Source organism: Ursus maritimus (assembly GCF_017311325.1).
Source record: "Ursus maritimus isolate PB19 chromosome X unlocalized genomic scaffold, ASM1731132v1 scaffold_X1, whole genome shotgun sequence".
NCBI lineage: Eukaryota > Metazoa > Chordata > Mammalia > Carnivora > Ursidae > Ursus > Ursus maritimus.
Window position 1 is genome coordinate 104,391,808 of NW_024423319.1, and position 19,143 is coordinate 104,410,950.

The 19,143-nt window shown below is 39.7% G+C and overlaps 1 protein-coding gene across 1 annotated transcript in view; it reads right to left on the reverse strand.

Annotated features, from left to right (window-relative positions):
- Positions 1-19,143, reverse strand: part of POLA1 (DNA polymerase alpha 1, catalytic subunit) — a 308,487-nt gene that overhangs the window by 100,618 nt on the left and 188,726 nt on the right. The window contains exon 35 of the mRNA XM_040633339.1: positions 6,383-6,499. Coding sequence (XP_040489273.1) covers positions 6,383-6,499 — 117 coding nt within the window. The remainder of the gene's footprint in view (positions 1-6,382; positions 6,500-19,143) is intronic.

Consider the following 19,143-nt stretch of genomic DNA (forward strand, 5'->3'; position numbering starts at 1 on the left):
AGAAGCCAAGATGATTAGCAAGTGGTAGAATAGAGCTACACAAAGGGTGCTGATTAAAATGGAGCAGCGTCCACCTGGACAAAGGCATCCATCCACTGGTATGTGCATAAATGCACGTCAACATTTTAGTCAATATTTTGGAGAAGATAAAAGAGGGAAGGCTAATCACAGCATCAGATCTGTAGAAGCCAGAAGGTTGGGTGCACAGCAGAATCAGGATCCAAAGACCCACAATGGGACAGTGATGGGCTGGGCATAGCAAGACAACATTTCACAGGGTTCACTGGAAGGTCTCGGTCACGGAGACTGCAGATTGGCTCCCAATATCCAGTCTACTCTTTTCTTTGGTACCAAAATAAGCTATTATCTCCATGTGACTAATTTCTGGCTCACAAAATGTATGCATAAAAGCTGGGTGAGACTTCTGGAAAGGCCGCTCAAAGAACTGACTTGGGTGGGAGGTGCATTTTTTTGACACTTCAACTCTTTCTCTGTCTTGTAGCCTGTGATAGCTTGAAGGTAAGTGTGCAGCTTGAGAGTAAAAGCCTGGCGCTGCTGACGATACAGAAGGGCAGGAGGCACCTGCGCGCCTGACAACACCAGGGAGCCACCATCACAATCCTGGATTTCTGTCATGTGAGAAAAAACTCAAGTTTCTTAGTGCATTAAATGTTTATTATGGGTAAGCTACTGTTACTTTTGGTTTCCATTTCCCCAAGCTCAGTACAATTCCTATCTTATGGATTGAACTGTGTCCCTAAAAAGATACACTGAAGTTCTATTTGGAAATAGGGTCTTGGCAGAGAAAGTCAAATGAAGGTGAGGTCATACTGGATTAGTGTAGGCCCCAATCCAATATGACTGATGTTGTTATCGGAAGGAGAAGAGAGACAGAGCTACAGAGGGACAAGATGGCCACGTGACTATGTACGCAGAGACTGCAGTGATGCGCCTATAGGCCAACGAATGCCAAAGACTACTAGAAGCTAGAGGAGGCAAGGGATGATTCTTCCCTACAGTTTTCAGGAGGAGAAAGCCCTGCTGTCCCCTGGATTTCTGACTTCTACTTAGCTTCCGGAACTGTCAAACAATACATTTCTCCCATTTTAGGCCACCTAGCTTGTGGTACTTTGTTACAGCGGACTTAGGAAACTAACACACTACTAATGGAGTCTTATAGATAGATCTAAAAAAACCACATGGATTTCAGAAAACCTGGTAAGGCATGGCTTAGCAGTTGCATGTGCAAAAACATTACATATCTTAGTAGATGGAATGCTCAAAATGAGTCAACACTGTGAATATGGATGCTAGGAAAGTTAATGCAACCCTAAATAGACTTCATAGAAATTTACTACCTAGAAAAGTCAGCAGCAGCAGGTTTATTCTGCTCCAGACTAGCACTAACAAGAGCACTTGAAGGGCTGCATGCTGTTTTGGGCTCCTCACTTTACTGGGACACAAACCCTAGACTAGGATGAATATTCTGAAAGCAGAGCACTGGAGAAATGGTTGAAGACCTAGGAAAATTGGGCCAAGGAGGAGAAGGCTCAGGAAGATAGCTACCTTCAAGTATCTAAAAAGTTCTCAAAGCAGGCAGAGCTGGTGCTGAGCAAGTGCTTACTGAACGCAGGAACAGAAGAAGGGATCAGCCTAGCGTTGTGTAGTACCATTCAGCTGAACTAGGACCAACAAGTGAGCTACACAACACATATTTAGGCCAAATGTAAGATCTGTCCACCTAGTGAAAATAAAATTAACTTTAAAGTATATTGAAAGAAGCAACCCAAATGTCCATGGATGGATAAATGAATAAACAGATTGTGGTGTATCTATTCAATAGACTATTACTTGGTCATAAAAAAGAATGAAGTACTGACACAGGTTATAACATGGATGAACCTCAGAAATATGCTAGGTCAAAGAAGCCAGACAAAAAAGGTCACCTATTATACGATTCCATGTATGTGAAATATCCAGAATAGGTAAATCCATAGAGACGTAAAGCAGATCAGTGGTTCCCAGGGACGGGGAGAAGGGGAGGAATGGGGTACAACCGCTTAAAGGGTACAGGGTTTTCTTCTGGGGTGATGAAAACATTCTGCAACTAGACAGAGTGGTGGTCTAAGAACATTTGTGAAAGTACTAAGTGCCACTGCATTATTCACTTTAAAATGGTTGGTTTGATTTTGTTATATGAATTTCACCTTGATTAAAAAAAATGAAAAAAATAATACTATTGAGAAAGAAAGCTAGTGTCTGCCTCATGGTTAAGAGAAGCTGTATGTAGAATTTTAACAAACTCCACATCAACAAGTCCAAAAGACCCTTCGTGGTAAAAATCCATTGTCTCCTGGGTGGTAACCAGTGACTAGATACAGATGTTTAAGACTTTCTATCACAGTTCTAAGGTTCTCTTCCTGCACAACTCATAATTACTGCCTTAAGAGACCATGACTATTTTCATGCTTTCATCTTATGCAGAAATAAGATGCTGTCTCAGGTAACCTGGCAATATTCTCACTGTCCCTAATCTACTTATCAAATCAACACTTCGTTCAGCTGCAGCCATTTTGAAATTGTAATACACAATGACCACAAGTTCAATATTACCCTTTCTTCTCCTTTGAAGGCCAAAGCCATGTATGGTACACACATTCCATTATAAAGGATTTTCATAATTTTACAACTGAGGATAATGTGAGAAACACTAAGGGTATCCCAAAGTAGAACTAGAAGCCATTCTACTGCCTTCCTTATAAGTGGCCTTCAAGAAATTTAGCTGAATAAACAACTGAGTGAAGAGATCCACCACAGTGCTCTATCCCAGGGGCTGTGAAACTTCCTCAGTGATTTCTGCCACAGCCCAGGGAGTCACATGTAGATGCTTTCTCACCTCTGAATCAAGAACAGAAATGTTAGTGAGAAAAAATTTAATTTAGTTTGAAATCTTAGTTCTATAGTGCAAACTAAACAAAACAAACTAACCCTTTAGTTTTTGTGAATTACATAATACAGAATCCCAAATAGCCAGACAGATTTTGGCCACCGTAAGAAGCCAAAACCATGTCCTTGAAATAAAGGGATATTAAAATATTTATTCTCTAACTTGGGAAAGTCCTGTCTCTACTTCCAATGCGAAAAAGGGTTCTATTTATTTAGGAATTCATGCGTATATTGAAGCTTGAATTCCTGCATTTATGTGCACTTCCTATGTAACAGAGAACATTCAGAGAATGTATTTTTAATAATCAGCAATTTGAATAGAGTTAAATTCTCGTGAACATAAAAAAACTTTACTGATTTTTCTAACGGTATCTGAGAAGAGAGACACATCTAAAACCCTGGGAACAAAACTGCCCCAGCTTTCTTATGACTCTGGCAACATGAGTCAGAAGAAGATCCAGCTTTCATACCCCAAGTCAATCCTGGAAAGTACTCAAGCCAATGCAACCCAGGAGTAAATGAGAGGAGATTTATTATGTAGGGATGAGACTGGTGTGGTAAGAGGCAAGTGCTTTACCATCAAACTTGCACAATGTATTTAAAGGCTCCACTAGGCAAGCACTGGGAAACCCTAGTGCTTTTCTTCAAACAGATATTTGCAAATGCCTATTTTTGCCCACACATATCAATTTTATATAATCTACATAATGTGAAACTACCTTTATACATAAGGAAATGTCCTGTTCAATGGTGTGCCCCTGGCCCCACAGTACCTAGGATGTAGTAGGTGTTCAATAAACAATTATTAAATGAAAGTAATGTATGATTGAGGCACAGCACCCTAGAACTTAAGGGTCAGGTAAGCATAATCCTAAAAAACAGACACTTGAGAAAACCTTATGGTAATTATAATGATCCTGGCCATTCTACCACTGATTCTGGAGCTTCTCTGGAATGGTCTCTGGAAAGATGCAGCTTCTTCCTCTTACTAGGAAAGCCCAGGAACCTCATACACAGAATCAAGCAACGCCCAATTCATCACCAGCAACTCCAAATGGACTGCAGAAGAGTGGGCTCAGACCCACTGTTAAGGTCCCTGTGAGGAACAGCTACAGGCAATATCACCAACCAGGATGCTCTGAAACCTCCAGTTATCCCAAAGGGTCATGTTCTGAGCAGCAGTATGACCCAAGCAATATGACCCTAACGATGAAAGCTCCTCCCTGTCAAGACCTTGGTAAATGCCTGCCTAAATGTCACCATTTTGAGGACAAGGATATGAAGGGGAAAAAAGTACTTCGAAACGCCTGTGTTGGCTCACTCATTAAAAAAATAAGATACTAAATGATAAATGACGACCTGCAGTATTAAACCACTACCAAAAACATCATCAACACTTATTGGAGGGCTACCAATCTACTAGCTATCCACTCTCCCTTTACTTTCTCTCACCAACAATGGAATCATCATAAAACTCACTGACTTTCTAAGAAGTGATTCATTTTCACTGAACTTGACTTGATGAGCTAGATGTTTAAGAAGTCTCAAAGGCAGCATTGGTTCACGAAGCCAGGTGATTCCCCTAGAGTCTATAAGTGGGGTGATGAGTCACACTAAATATATATACTTTTGTTCTCTACACTTGCTAATCCAAGTGTTGGGATGAGACCAACTTAGTACAACACATAATTCTCACTATGTGTTCCATATTTTTGTTAAAAAAACTCATTTTACTTAACTAATTACCAAATATATACAAAATAAGGCAACAAACATTTTATACTTACTAAATTAGTTAAAAATAATGATAATGTCCAAATGCTGCAAAGACAGTGGTAAAACCGGTAAATGCATCAAGTAACGGCTACAGTTTAAGTTGGGAACACCCATTAAGAAAGCAATGTGGCAGTATGAATCATGACCATATTGTATTTAGGGATTTTGATATGTACTGTCGATAAGAATTTATACTCAAGAAATATTTCAAATAACAACAAAAAGTAATGTAAGCAAGAGATTATTCATTACAATTTAATAAAGAGATCGTAAAAGTAGCCTAAAATGTCCAACAAGAGAAAACGGTTAAATTTGGTTTTGGTACTGAAAATGATGTAGCAACACAGACACTTGACAAAAGATAAACATGATACAGAAGCATATTTTCATCATGACTGAAACCACGTAAAAAATACATATGGTGGGGCACCTGGCTGGCTCAGTCGGTTAAGTGTCTGCCTTTGGCTCAGGTCATGATCCAGGGATCCTGGGATCAAGTCCTGCATATGGCTCCCTGCTCAGCTGGGAGCTGGCTTCTCTCTCTTCTTCTATCGCTCCCCCCTGCTTGTGTTCTCTCTCGCTCTCTCTCTCAAATAAATAAACAGCATCTTTCTAAAAAATACATATGGCTATGCAAAGGAACAAGGGAATATAGAATGGTAGTAGCCATTTGTAGTTCCTGACTCCTCACTAAATTTTGTGAAATGATCTATTATCTTAAAATAAGAAGCCATTAGAACTTTAAAATATTCTCCTAAAACTAGACTGTGTACCAACCCTTTTCAGTGAAAAGACTTGAAGTCAAGACTTGATTATAGAACCCTGCCTCTGCATTAAAAAAAAAAGTAAATAACAGGTTCCTTATTCCTACTTCCTTCTCAGCAAAATCCTTATAAATCCTCGGGCCAGACAAATTTGGAAAGCAAGGCACATTACAGTCTGTTTGGTGAGGTTGATTGCATATTATCATTTTACAGGTTCTCAGACAATCTGCAATAAGCTTGTTTAACTCTGGCTAGCCCAGAGTTTGCTGGATGTACCTAATCACAAAACGCTCTTTGCAAGGAAGACCTTCAAACATTTCTCTCCCCACAGTTCGGGGAATGCTGCTTGGGTTGATGATGCTCCAAGGGTACATCAGAAGGAAAGCATTTTAATGACCTAGAAGGTGTTTCCAGACTATGTGCTCCCAAGTTGGAAGTCACTAATGACAGTTGGCCTCCTCCCTCAGGTGTATGTGCTAAGGTAGAGAAAAAGCTGGACATGCTATCCCTTAGAAACAATGGAATCCCATACAAATACAATAAACCCTCTAGGGCACAGGTTTGGGAGGTTTTGTGTCCCCTACAAAAGGGGTTCTGACCTAGTCCAGAGACAAGTTTCTACAAAAGCAGTTTCTTCTGTGTAATTATGAAGAGGCAACCGAAGAAATCAGAGTAATTCCTATAAGAACGAGTCAGTTTCCCTTTTAGATATAAGTTCATGATGTGAAAAAATAAAGCATTTATCTTTTTGAAGTCTGAGTTTTTAAAAATACACGTGTGGTAGTAGGGTGTTTCCAGAGGGCAAATACCAAATACCTACCTCTCAGAGCTAAGGGATGGGAAAATACAGTCCCCACCCCCTTCTACACGGTTCTCTAGCATCATGTGACTGTTACCTCTGGCCGAAGTGTAGCTTTCACGCAGACTTGGCAAAGAGGCCCATTTCGGGAGAACTGAAGGGGAAGGCGCCGAGTTCGATTTCGACACGTTGGCTCCTCACAAATCAACCAGCCCTTGAAAGAAGAAAGAGAACAAACACTTCAGTCTTATTACCACCATCAAACAAATACAAATAAAAACCCCTTTCAGGGGCACCTGGGTAGCTCAGTCGGTTAGGCATTCGAATGTTGGGTTTTGGCTCAGGTCACGATCACAAGGTGGTGAGATCGAGCCCTTCGTCAGGCTCCGCATTCAGCAGGGAATCTGTTCCTCTCTCTCAAATAAATAAACAAATAAATCTTTAAAAAAAACAAAACCAAAACCCTTTCATTATCAAGATGGACTCGTTTCGTTCAAACTTTCCTTAGAGATTCTGAAATAGCTCCTTATCATTCTTCCCTGACATATCACTTTGATCTGTGCCCCAACCTTAACAGTTAGGAAACTCATCAAGTTAAAAAAAAAAAAAAAGATCACATGAGATATTCTTCCCTTCTTAATATATACTCCCTGGCACGCATACAGCAAAAGCTCCCAATAAAAGCTTATATGATTACACACAGATGGGTTTTCAGTCATTAATAACGTCCATTATCAAAGTCAAGAGTATACCATGTAGGGCGCCTGGGTGGCTCAGTTGGTTAAGCATCTGCCTTCGGCTCAGGTCATGATCCTGGGGTCCTGGGATTGAGCCCCACATCGGGCTCCCTGCTCAGCAGAGAGTCTGCTTCTTCCTCTCCCTCTGCCCCTCCCCCCTGCTTGTGCGTGCTCTCTAAAATAAATACAGAAATCTTAAAAAAGAGTGCACCACGTAGAAATGGATGACTTTCCCAATGGCTGAATGACTACTAGTTAGCGACTTAATTGCTGTGCTCAACTTCCTTTTCTGTTAAAGAGGCCCCAAAACAGTATTTACTTTACAGGTTGTAATGATGCAATACATTTAGCATGCTTAGAGCCATACTTGGAATATAAGAAACACTTAAAGTAAGCAATTAATTAAAATTAAGACAGATTCTTCTACACACATAATCTGGAGGTATAAAACTGGCTGCAATATTTTCAAGGATAATTTCAACTGACCACTCTTTTCCCACTTCTGAAATAGTCATTGCCCACTTCTCTGGCCTTTAGACTCTCTTCTCACTTTCCTTCTTCAGTTACCCTCTCCTGTTGCTCTTGTTTGAATTTTCTCATAGAGATGTGATAACAATATGCCTATTAGCTTAAATCAGTATCATGTTTGCTATAAAACAGATCTGTTCAAAACTGCACAAAATGGGGTGGAGCAAAACTCAGGTGTTCTTTTTTTTAAGATCGATTTATTTATGTGTTTATTTATGTATTTATTTATTTAGAGAGCACATGCACATGAGCATGTGTGAGGGGGGGCAGAGGGAGAGAGAGAATACCAAGCAGACTCTCCGCTGAGCATGAAGCCTGACGCAGGGCTCAATCTCACGACTCTGAGATCATGACCTGAGCTGAAACCAAGAGTCGGATGCCTAACCGACTGAGCCACCCAGGTGCCCCAAAGCTCAAGCATTCTTATGCAGGCACCAGGGTCTGTGGGTTTAGTGCTGCATGTATTAGGCACAATAAGGCTAAGCAAAGTAAGCTGAAGTGCTGGGGTACAAGGTGCATTCCCTACTGCATGGTGTTCCAAAACAGGCAGCTGCATATAGGGACTTGACTGTCTTTGTGTCCTGGGAGTATACGGAGAAGCACAACTTCTGAACTGGTCTTGAAGAGTGAGTAGAAGTTTGGTAGGTGCAGAAAGCAGGAAAGACCACTTAGGCAGAGAGAACGATACATGCAAAAGAATGAAAGCCAGAGAGAGCTATGTGCAATGTGATTAAGAAAAGAATCAATGACATGTTTAACCCTGTTCACTGTTTCTCGATGGAGCAACTCGTTGGTCTTTTCCCCCTAGCTAACAGCAGTATGTACACAAATCTGCGGGATGTCCCCACTCATTGCTGTGCTGTGTGACCTCAGAACAGCCTCTTCTTGGAAGAAACTACAACCAGACTCAAGAGAGAGCACCAAAAATCAGTTCCTTCAGCTCCATGTATGGCTTTCACAGCCAGAGAAAGAAGACTGTAGAACTTTTTGACTAAAAGAAAATATACAACCTTTAAAGATTATAAAATCCACCTCATCAATACATTCACAGTGAACTTCATTTCTATCTTCAATCAATACATTGAACTATTTTAAAATTTAAACTTTTCACATAGAGGATCTCAAGGACTCCTTATGAAACCTTTCATATATGCCCAGAATTACATTAAATATTGTGTGGAGTACCCAAAGAGGCCCCAGGTACAGAGCTTTAGGAAATGACAACCTAAATAAGAAAGGTTAACACACACAAAGACTAAAAGCACTTCAGTACGGTTTGGCTTTAAGAACCAAGTTGTATGGTACCAACTATAAATACCGAACGAGACAGAAAAGGGTTGGAGTCGTGTGGCTCCTACCCAAGACAAACAACTACTACCCCAGCAGAACACAAACCAGAACAAGGAATCAGTGGTTCTGAGTCACAGGCAACTCTCTGTTCCAATTCGTAGCACCTATAACTATATTTTCCTGACTTGAGGACACGATTCTAATTCACATTTTGATATTTCAGAAACTCAGATGTATTTACAATTGATATGTACATGTAGTAATGTATTTGTTTCCTTCAAAAACACTGTTAAGTCAAGAGTGCAGCTCACAATCGATGGCCCCTCAGAATTAAAGAAACCAGACACTTTGGTTTAGCCTGTCCTAGGCATGGGGGATACAGAGGGAGATAGTGGTGCTGACCACAGCAGGTATTAAATTTCCAGTGCAGCCTATAAATACTAACAGCGAGACCAGCTGTTTCCAGAAGTACTCATTTAGGCATATTGATAAAGGAAGCAGAATTCAAGCAAACCAGGTATGAGATACGCAGGACTGGACTACTCTTTGATCATTCATTTGGCTTTGCTACCTTAAAGTTGCTATCTGAGGCTTTACACACTTTGGAAGAGGTATTAAGTGGAAGATGCCAACCCCAGTTCTAATTCATTCAATTTTTTAAAATAGATTTTATTTATTTGACAGAACGAGAGAAAGGGAGGGAGACAGAGTGAGAGAGAGAGAGAGAAAGAGCACAAGCAGGGGGAGCGGCAGGCAGGGGGAGGAGCTGGTTCCCCGCAGAGCAAGAAGCCCCATGCGGGACTCGATCCCAGGACCCTAGGATCATGACCCGAGCTGAAGGCAGACACTTAACCGACTGAGCCACCCAGGCGTCCCTAATTCATTCAATTCTAAAGTTTTAAAAAAGCAAGCAGACAGGCAACAACTTCCATGTTTTAAAACAATAAATTTTTAATTACTGGGATACAACCTGGAAGTTAAAATTCTTTAATTTTTAAAATACACCCTTCGAAAAAGCTCAACTTCTCTTCAGGTGTTTTGGAAACTTGATTCCATCAATTTACTACAACTTCATGACTCACTAGTGAGCTGCCAACAAAGGAGATGCTAAATTGTCACCTCACCTGTTTCTAAAGCAAACACCTAACTCTGACAGAGTTACTAACTAAATGTCCTTTCAAATCATATAGAAAACAGATAATATAATTTGTCTAGACTTCCTACCAGTTATAATTAACGTTAAAGAGGTCTTTTTTTCTTTGTCACCTCTCTATTCAGTACTTATTTGGGTTTGTTTGTACTTACTATCTGTTAATCTCCCTTTACAAATGACAACAATAACTAGTGCTATTATGCATGGAAATTACACATGCTGATAATGTGTGAAGGGAACTGGGGCTGAAAGACAATATCAGAAGCCTGTAACTCTTGATTCTTCTTGTTTTATTTTGATAATTAAGCTTTTGGTCATGGTGTATTTTAAACAAAACTCTTCTGTGGGGGAAACAGACCCTAATCATATTCAATATATGCTTTGCTTCCATTTGATTTTGCCAAGTACACTTCGGTTAACCCTTTGTTCCCCCAGCAAATATTAATGGACTAAGCCAAATCTACCTTTCAAGAAACTTCATGTGTATTGTTAAAACTAAATATGCCAAGTCTTTGAAAATATTCCATGATGGGGCCAATCTTAGTTACAAATACTAGCACTGAATAAACCCACTCACAAAGATAAAACTAAACTTATTTTCATTTCCCGTGTTGGGAAATAATGTACAGCCCAAAGTTACATTGCCAAGTCAATGGCAAAAAAAATTAACAAAGTGTAGCTTTTTGGAAGTCCAACCTATAAAAAGGGTTGGGTTTTATGAAAACCCCGAGAACCACTCTAAGGATACGTGCCACCCAAATATGTCATTTTATTATGCAATGCCACATGTAAATGCCAAACTGTCACAACGAACAGGAATAAAGTCATTACATTTTCAGATTCGTACCTCAACTACATTTGCAAGTAGAGGGTTCAAAAGAGGTGAAGCCAGCCTGGCCAATAGCAAAACAAACCTTTACCAAAACATGCAAAGATCCATCACCTGTTACTTTAGTTTCAGCATCACTAATTCCTTGAAATCACTGTGTACGAAATTGTGTCAAATGCTGACTGGTTCTGATTGTTAAATTATATTTCTGAGATCTCAAGTAAAATGGTTTCTGTCTGCACATGCTGAAAAGGGATCTATTTCCACTTGTAACTGAGGCATTCCTGGTAGGTGCACCTTAAACACAAACTTACCCATTTGTGTACTTTTGTATTTTTAGAAGGATGCACACACAGAAATCATCCAGACCTAGAAATGTGGCACAGAGGAGGCACTCAAAAAGATCTTTTGAACAAATGAATGAACAGAGGCAATAAAATAATACACAGGAGCCAGTTTATAGAAAATAATAAGGATCTAAAATTCCCAGGAGAAAGAAAAATGCACAGTTCTCATACTATTGAATCAAATATATGGTGGGGCCTTCTCCTCCCACTTCCAATCAGTCACCCAATTTGACCATTGGTCTTGCAGTCTCATTGTCGTCGACTTCACCAAAGCCCAGACCTCAAAGTTGATCTCCTTTAACAGCCTCCTACCTGGTTTCCCCAACTCCATTCTCTCCCACATCCAGCGTAAAGACTTGCCAAGTGTAGCTCCCCAAGGGCCCTTCACTCCCATCCCCTCAGTGGTAAATCTTCCTTAGAGAATGCATACTCTGGTCTGGCTTTCAAATCTTTCCAGCCTCATCCCATCCCCCCTTCCTCTTACATAAACTCTTCGCCCCATTGGATTGGTTTTCTCACTGTCCTCAACACATTTTGCCTATTGACAACTCCTTGTCTTGGCTCATGCTGTAGAATTTTCACCTAAAATGGCCATCCCTTGAGCATAATTTCCACTCCTCTCCTGTGAAATCTCCCCACCCTCCAGGGACATCTCCCTCGATCCCGCTGCCACTGAGCATACAATGCTGTGCACCGTCCTTGAACAACCTTGTTTCACCTCCCTGACTGGAAGGTCAGGCCTGGGGGACGACCCGCTTTGGATCTGGTAGTGTCCTCTCCAGGCTCTAGCACAAAGGTTCACACTCCATGAAGAATACAGAAATGAGGTCATGAAAAACTGCACGTGAATGTGGCTTCTCTCCACCCACTTATTAAGGGGTAATTTCACGTAAGTCACTGAACCTTTCCTCTGAGCCTCGGTTTCCTCATCTATGAAACAAGAGGTAATAATATTTACTCTATTAAGGTTGCTCGGAGCCCACAACACTGCTCATTAAATATAAGATAGTACTACCCTACACACGCCTCTACTACTGGGGAACGTCGGTGCTCGGCTATAGGTGACAAGACATTGTTAAAGACACACTATTCCAACCAGGAAAGAACCTGGTCAGTTTCCACCTGGTGTTACCCAAAATGGAGAGCTATGATGATAGTTAACTGGTAAGATTAGGTGGAGGTGCTTTGCAATTTGAATGCAAAATAATAGAACTATGTAGTCAACGTAAGTGAACTTTCCATGTTTCCGCTGACAAAACTGTACTAGATATGAAGTTACAGATGGCAGAATGGATGGCGAGGGAAGAGGAAGGGGTCTGTGCTTTATTTTAGGACTCGGAGATTTCGAAGACACAACATACCACAGTAGTGCACTGACGTATGATTCAGTTTCGACTGTAATGGCTCTCCAGGAGTGCAGTGACAGCAGCGCAGGGTGAGGTCTGCCACCATATGTGCTCTTACAGAGTTCAACACATTATTACTATTTTCCTATAAGGGCCATTAACTACTCCTCTCCCCAAACGATATGCACTCTGAGCACACCATACACTCTTTTCACCCAAAACCATTTATAAATGTTCTGGGGTTCCCTTGAAGTCACATTTTTCTGTCATAGAATTTTCCCCAGTGTAAAATGGGTCTTACAGACAGTGCACAGTATGGGCCCACAGCTGCTTTTGAAGAATGACATGTTGTGATTTGGGATTTCCAGAAATATCAAAAAACAAATTGCTTTCTGACCCACATTTGCACCCAAAACTGGGAGAAAATTTTCCTAAGATCTCCAGGGGAAGTTTTAACAGGAACATAATTTTGCTTTTAAAGTTAAATCTTCTACACTGCAGCATGCTGGCCTGTCAAAGAGTGATTATCAAGTCTCAGAGAGGTGCCAGGGTAGGAGATGAAAGAGCAAATCAGGAAATATACATATATAAACTATTCACAGAAGTTAACACAAAAATATCTTTAACAAAATTATCAAACAAAAGAGAAGTGGAAAGTGCCTCGTCAGTCAACGTTAAGAATTTTAAATATTACCAAAATTGATTTTTAAAGTCAGAGATCTCTTTAAATGAACAGTCACATGTCATTTCATCCAAGTTATTTGAAACTTATTGATCTTATCATTTGTGTGAGGACCAGACTCTGCCATCAGTTTGCTGAAAGGATAATGGAGCACTCCCAAACTGTTATGATAGGTTAGATGCAAACAGTGGTCCTCATTTAAACACACAGAATAGCACCACAAGTGGACAAATTCCAACCTCAGCAATTGTATATTACACGATAAATTAGCAAGTTGTTCTGCTTGGCCTCACATCAAATCCAATACCACAGCCTTGTTATTTTAATTTGCAATCAGAGGTTGAGCATCAGAAGATGTCCCTGAGGTACATTAAAGAGCCCCATGCAAGCCATCTCCTCCTGCTATACTGTGAGCAGAGAAAGCCAACAATTACCAGCAATTTTATTTTACCACTGTAGGACAATACTAGAACAGTTAAAATTGTCGCCATGCAAGCAACAGGGGAAAATATACTTAAAAATCACTTTATAAGGAAAATTACATTTTGGGGGGAAAAGTTCAATGGAGGACATGTATCTTTCTGTATGGGCAGCTAAAATCTCTCTTAGTATATTCAAGCCTATTCTAGAAAATACTCTTCCTATTCATCCAACTCAAAAGCCAGCTACATTCGTAGGCTATAATAGGTCACAACTAAGTACACAGTACCTTGCTTCAGGAATAATTTTGCTTTGTCTGTCAACTGTCAACATAGCACAAAGAGCTCATGCAACCCAGCCATGTACCGTGGATGTTAAAGATCTAACAAAATACAAATAGTAAGAATACAAGATCTCCGAGCTGCCCTGCTTTTACTTTATGTGAGAAACTGAAAGCATTTTCCTCTCCACATTCCATTAATCTCTATTGTATTACAAATCTTTTCATAAAAGACTTTTTTTTCCCCTATGTGAAGCTACAAGTGACTTGGGGAGGTACTATTCCAAATGTGACTTTCCAACACGAATGGTTATAAATGGATGTGTCAGTTAAGGCATATAGACATTTCAACAGGGAAAAGGAAGAAAGAATCACATAGAACGAGATGGTCAAATGGCTACTCTGTTGCTTATATGAATATTTTACCAACGAATCCTCTAAGAAAAACTGTTCACTCCTTGTGCGACCACTACTGCCTCTCAAATCTTCAATGATGAAAAAACAACACCTTTGCTATGAACACATACTAACAAATAAAACCTCAAAAGTAAACTCAAGCCTTAGTTTCATCAATATGTACACAGAAAAAAAAAAAAAAGACTGGAAGGAACTACCCTAAAATGTCATCACTGGTTATCTGTAGGTGGTTTCCTGTTTCTGTAGTTTCTGAATTTTCTACAACAAGCATGTTGTTTTTATAATTAGAAAGCTGTTACTAATGAAGGAAGAGACAGTTTTGCCAAGAGTCAATACAATCAAATCACTAATACATGTGAAAAATATTTTGAACTATATCACAGGTGCTTGGTTGTTACCAAGATGAATTTTTAGCAAATGCACTTATGAGGGAAAAAAAAGGCACACGTTTTTCTTTAAAAAAGAAAATTTTTTTCTTAAAAAATTTTTTTTTTACTAATTCAGAAATTTTAAAAATAGGTCAACTTAAGCACATAGCAGTTCCCAAGTAGAAAGTGGCAGGGCATGTATTAGTAGCAGTAGAATCATTTATTAAATTAAGCCACTAACTAAAATGCACATAGCCTTCTATGGAATATGAACTGAATACTTTTCTTTATGATGTTGGATCTCTGAAGGTAGGTAATAAATCCGTTTTAAACAGAGGTGCTTTGTTCCCCACGTCCCCTCCCCTGCCTTTTATTCAACGTACGTACGGATCAACTCAGATGTCCAGGGTGGGAATCAAATTAAAAAAATTCAATCAGATGGGCATGCCTAGAACCTTATTATTAGCAGAGTTTTCTTTCTCTGCTGAAGTCTAGCTAAAAGTAATTTTTACTGTTTGTTAGCGGGCTAGTAATTTATTGGTATAGTTTACTGTGATATGGCTTTGGGTACTGAACAACAAATGTTAAAACTGAACTATCATGCAGGTGCCTCAAAAGACATCTTAAAATCAGAATGGAGTTCAAACCATCACCAGGCAATGTTTGTTCATTTAACTTTAATTATTTTCTCCTTGAGAATGGTACTAATGAAACTGAATATCTTTCATGGTTTCGAAGGGCCGTTTGAATAGTCTGTAAACAGAACTAAGGGTAGACAAGAGATCTGGCCGAGCCAGGGGGTTGCTAGGTGATGTAGAATGTAAACCCACAAACTTGTTAAGGTTTGCTTTGCTTTCATGCCACTTTCACACACTCTCAAAAGTTTTGAGAATTGATTTTTCAGGTGGCCATTAAGAAAAGAAGAGACCCCCTGCCTTCGAAATTAACTCCCCCCAGATGCTCTGCCAGATACGGAAGAGATAAAATCCATTTGACCTTTGGCGGTAACCTGGGAAACTTTGGGTTTTACATAAACGTAGGATCATGTATTTTATGGATGCCTGTAATTTAAGAAACAAATTCACAAAGATGGATTTTTGAATTTCAAAAAGACATTTCTAATCTTTTCTTATTCAACTTTGAATAAAATTAAAATTTCCTTTCAGAAGAAAAATTGTGATCACAGCTTAGCACCGATTATCATCAGGACAAACCTGTCGGTTTGGCCACTCGCTCGAGACTCTTCTGGCCTACACCAAGTCTGACTGCCTGTAAGGGTGTCCCTCCTGACCCTCCCCCAAGCTCCTTTCTAAGTAGCTGATCAGAGATTGTCCAGTAAGAGCACTTTATTAGATCATCAGCCAGAGGGGCTCACAAGTACTGAGAGCAATGGGCTCAAATGCGGCACATCAGTTTTAATAGACCAGGGGCTACTAGTAAACTGCAGATACTGCTGAGAACTTTCCTTGCACTGAACTCTTGAAAAAGCACCGTCTCTCCAGCTTAAATGCAGCTGCCTCTTTCAATGCCGCAAATGGGTAAATTTGACAAAAAAGCCACCATTAAGACTACATGAAAGGCTCAAGACAACATCCTTTCAATGCTTTGTACTTCAGTAATCAGATGTACTTACTCACCCCCTCCCCCAAACCCGATCAAGAACTATTTCTGAATGGTAGGAAATAATTCCACTTTGTACATCTTTTAGTTAATCAAGACTTTCTATTCAGCAATTTGACCTTTTGTTCAAAACAGGATTATCAGTTTTTTCGCCAGTTACCAAGGGCGACTCGCATGGTGAACATAATTGCAATAATTTGCAAAACACCATGGCAACCCACATTACAACTAGGTAAATACTGGGCTTTTGTGCTACATTGTTATTTTCAGAGATGCTGAAGTCAAAGAACGAATGACAAATGAACACAAAATTTATATTTGCTTTGTCTCAAAAGAGAAGAAAATTGATAACAAGAATTGGGGGGAAACCGACTACAGCTGTAATTTCTAACTTGATTAATTAGGATGGTAACAGTCCTTAACAGTATATTCAACAAACAGCCCTGACTTCGTCTCTCCACCCACCTCTCTCTATACCACTAGCACTATCCCCCTCACCCCAGACAAATTTTTTCAGCTTGGAGAACAAACATCCCCCATTTGCTCTTTTCTTCAACTTAATGGAATCCTTAATTGCAGAATATTGTTCTCCTGCTCTTCACGGCAATGGAAACGGAGAGAAAAGAGGAGAGGGCTAGGGCAGACAGGGAGCTACAGTCATTTTTTTTTTCATGCTTCTTTCGGACACCCCAGGTCCAATGATGAGACGGCATTTTTCTGGTGTCAGCAGCTGTTTCATAGCAGACAATAAAGTCAAAACTATTTAGCTTTGCAGAAAAGCCACTTCTTTCCTTTTGGCAATACAAGATAAGTCTACATGCCGAGATGAAGTTTCCTAATGTAAATGCCAGAACATAAGAAGAGAAACTAATAATTTAAAAAACCGTACATTTTTCCTGTAAATAAATTATTAACTGTGGTTCTGTCCAACAAGCTGTGGAAATGCATGTTTGCTATCTGAGGAAGATGTTCAACAGTATCACCAGTGTGCTGGAAACCACTTTATACGCAGAGCCCAGTTCACAAAACAAGCTAAAAATATAAACCGAGCACTCTGAAATTAAAACAAAAATCGAACTCATATTTTTAGTGGATAAACATGGTCTCACAAATAGTATTATCATCTTTCCTAGAATAAATGTGATGAGTAGAAAAGTTGTATCAGACTTGTTTTTACTCAGGTATGAAAGGCAGGTTCTAACTGCAATAGTGAAGGAGCGGTTTTTTCCTAAGAGGAACAAATTCTGCTGTAATGCCTAGCTTTTCGGAAATTATCAAAATTGGCTTCCCCAGGTAAAATGTAGTATTTTGGGAGAAGAAAAGAAAAATACACACAGAAAGGGCCTGTAGAAGTTGTAATGCCGAGATCTCAAAAAATAAGCTCCTAACCCTCGCAACACAGCCCAGCCTGCTTTCCTTCATCTGCCTCACAACAAGGCAGAGCAAAAGGAGTCTCTAAATGATCTGCGTATTTCCCCTAACTTTTGAAAAATCAAACGAAGCTGATCTTATAATGGGTCCATTCTTACTTTGTCAGGGCTGCAAACTCCCAGACAGATCACTAAGATTCAGCTTAGAGAAATCACAATATAACATCCTTTAGAATATGCCTCCGAAATTACAGATGCTGTGATTTCTCCCGAGGAGTAGAAATCAAAAGACTGTGACACATTAACTCCTTCTCAGTCAGTGACAACCTCTTTACACTTGGAAAATATATTTATTTTCTGGTTTAGCTCATTCTGAATTTACCGAACCTGTATTAAGTGCATCCTATCAAAAGTCTAAATGTTAAGTGGAAATGTATCCCTTAATGCCAAATGATAAAGGGTTGAACAAGCCTTCAGTACTTTTTGATCAAACAGAACTGATGACAGATCATAAAGTGGGCCTAAAATCCCCATGACGCTTAAACTTCTTTAAGAAACTCTTACATATAAATGAAATATTTTGTAATCTAGCCCGAATCTCTTCACTTATAACATTTTACCCAGTATACTGTTCCCTCCTGCCCAACCTTTTGTGGCTTCTGTTCCAACGTTTGTTTTTTTCCTTTTCTTTTTTCCTCTGTTTTATCCTCTTTTCTTCTTCTTCTTTTTTTTTTCCTTTTTGGCTGACTGGATAGGACACTTTTTGACTTCTACTTGTGAAATGCAACATCCTATAATCCATCCAACCACCTATAATGCCAATAAATTACCCCAATGCCCCAAATCAGGAATGGCAAATACCTAGCAGGCAAACCACACTATATCTTCAACTCCATCCCCATGTGATACAGGATGAAAAGTGGTACTCAGTATGAAAGCCACCTGCTACCTCTGCCCCATAAACCTTCCTGCTCTAGAATTCTCAACTCTGACTGCACATGGGATTCACCAGGGGAGTGTTACCACACAGACTGCTGGGCACCACCACAGGGTTTCCAACTCACTAGGTCTCAGGATAAGGCCCGAAAATTTGCATTTCTAAGTTCCGGGTGATACTGATACTCCGGGGACCATGCTTTGAAAACCACCATTGTGAGGTACATAATAGCCATCAGGAATTTAACAAAGCTCCCCAGGTGATTCTAATTGTGTAGTCGTGGTTGAGATCCCGTGCCCGTATTATTCTCCTTCTCTCTTGTTCAAAGACAACTACTGGTTGTTATCTTCTGAAAAATGAATTTTATAAACAGAATTGTACCTTAAAAACTTGTCTCTCAACTTTCTCCTTCAATAGTTACTCTTTCTTTAGATAGTGTTGATGTGACTCTCTTTTACTCTCTCCAAGCTCTCTATACAGCATTAGAATTAGCAAAGCCTCAAACCTGATTTAATTCTATTAAAAGAACTGACC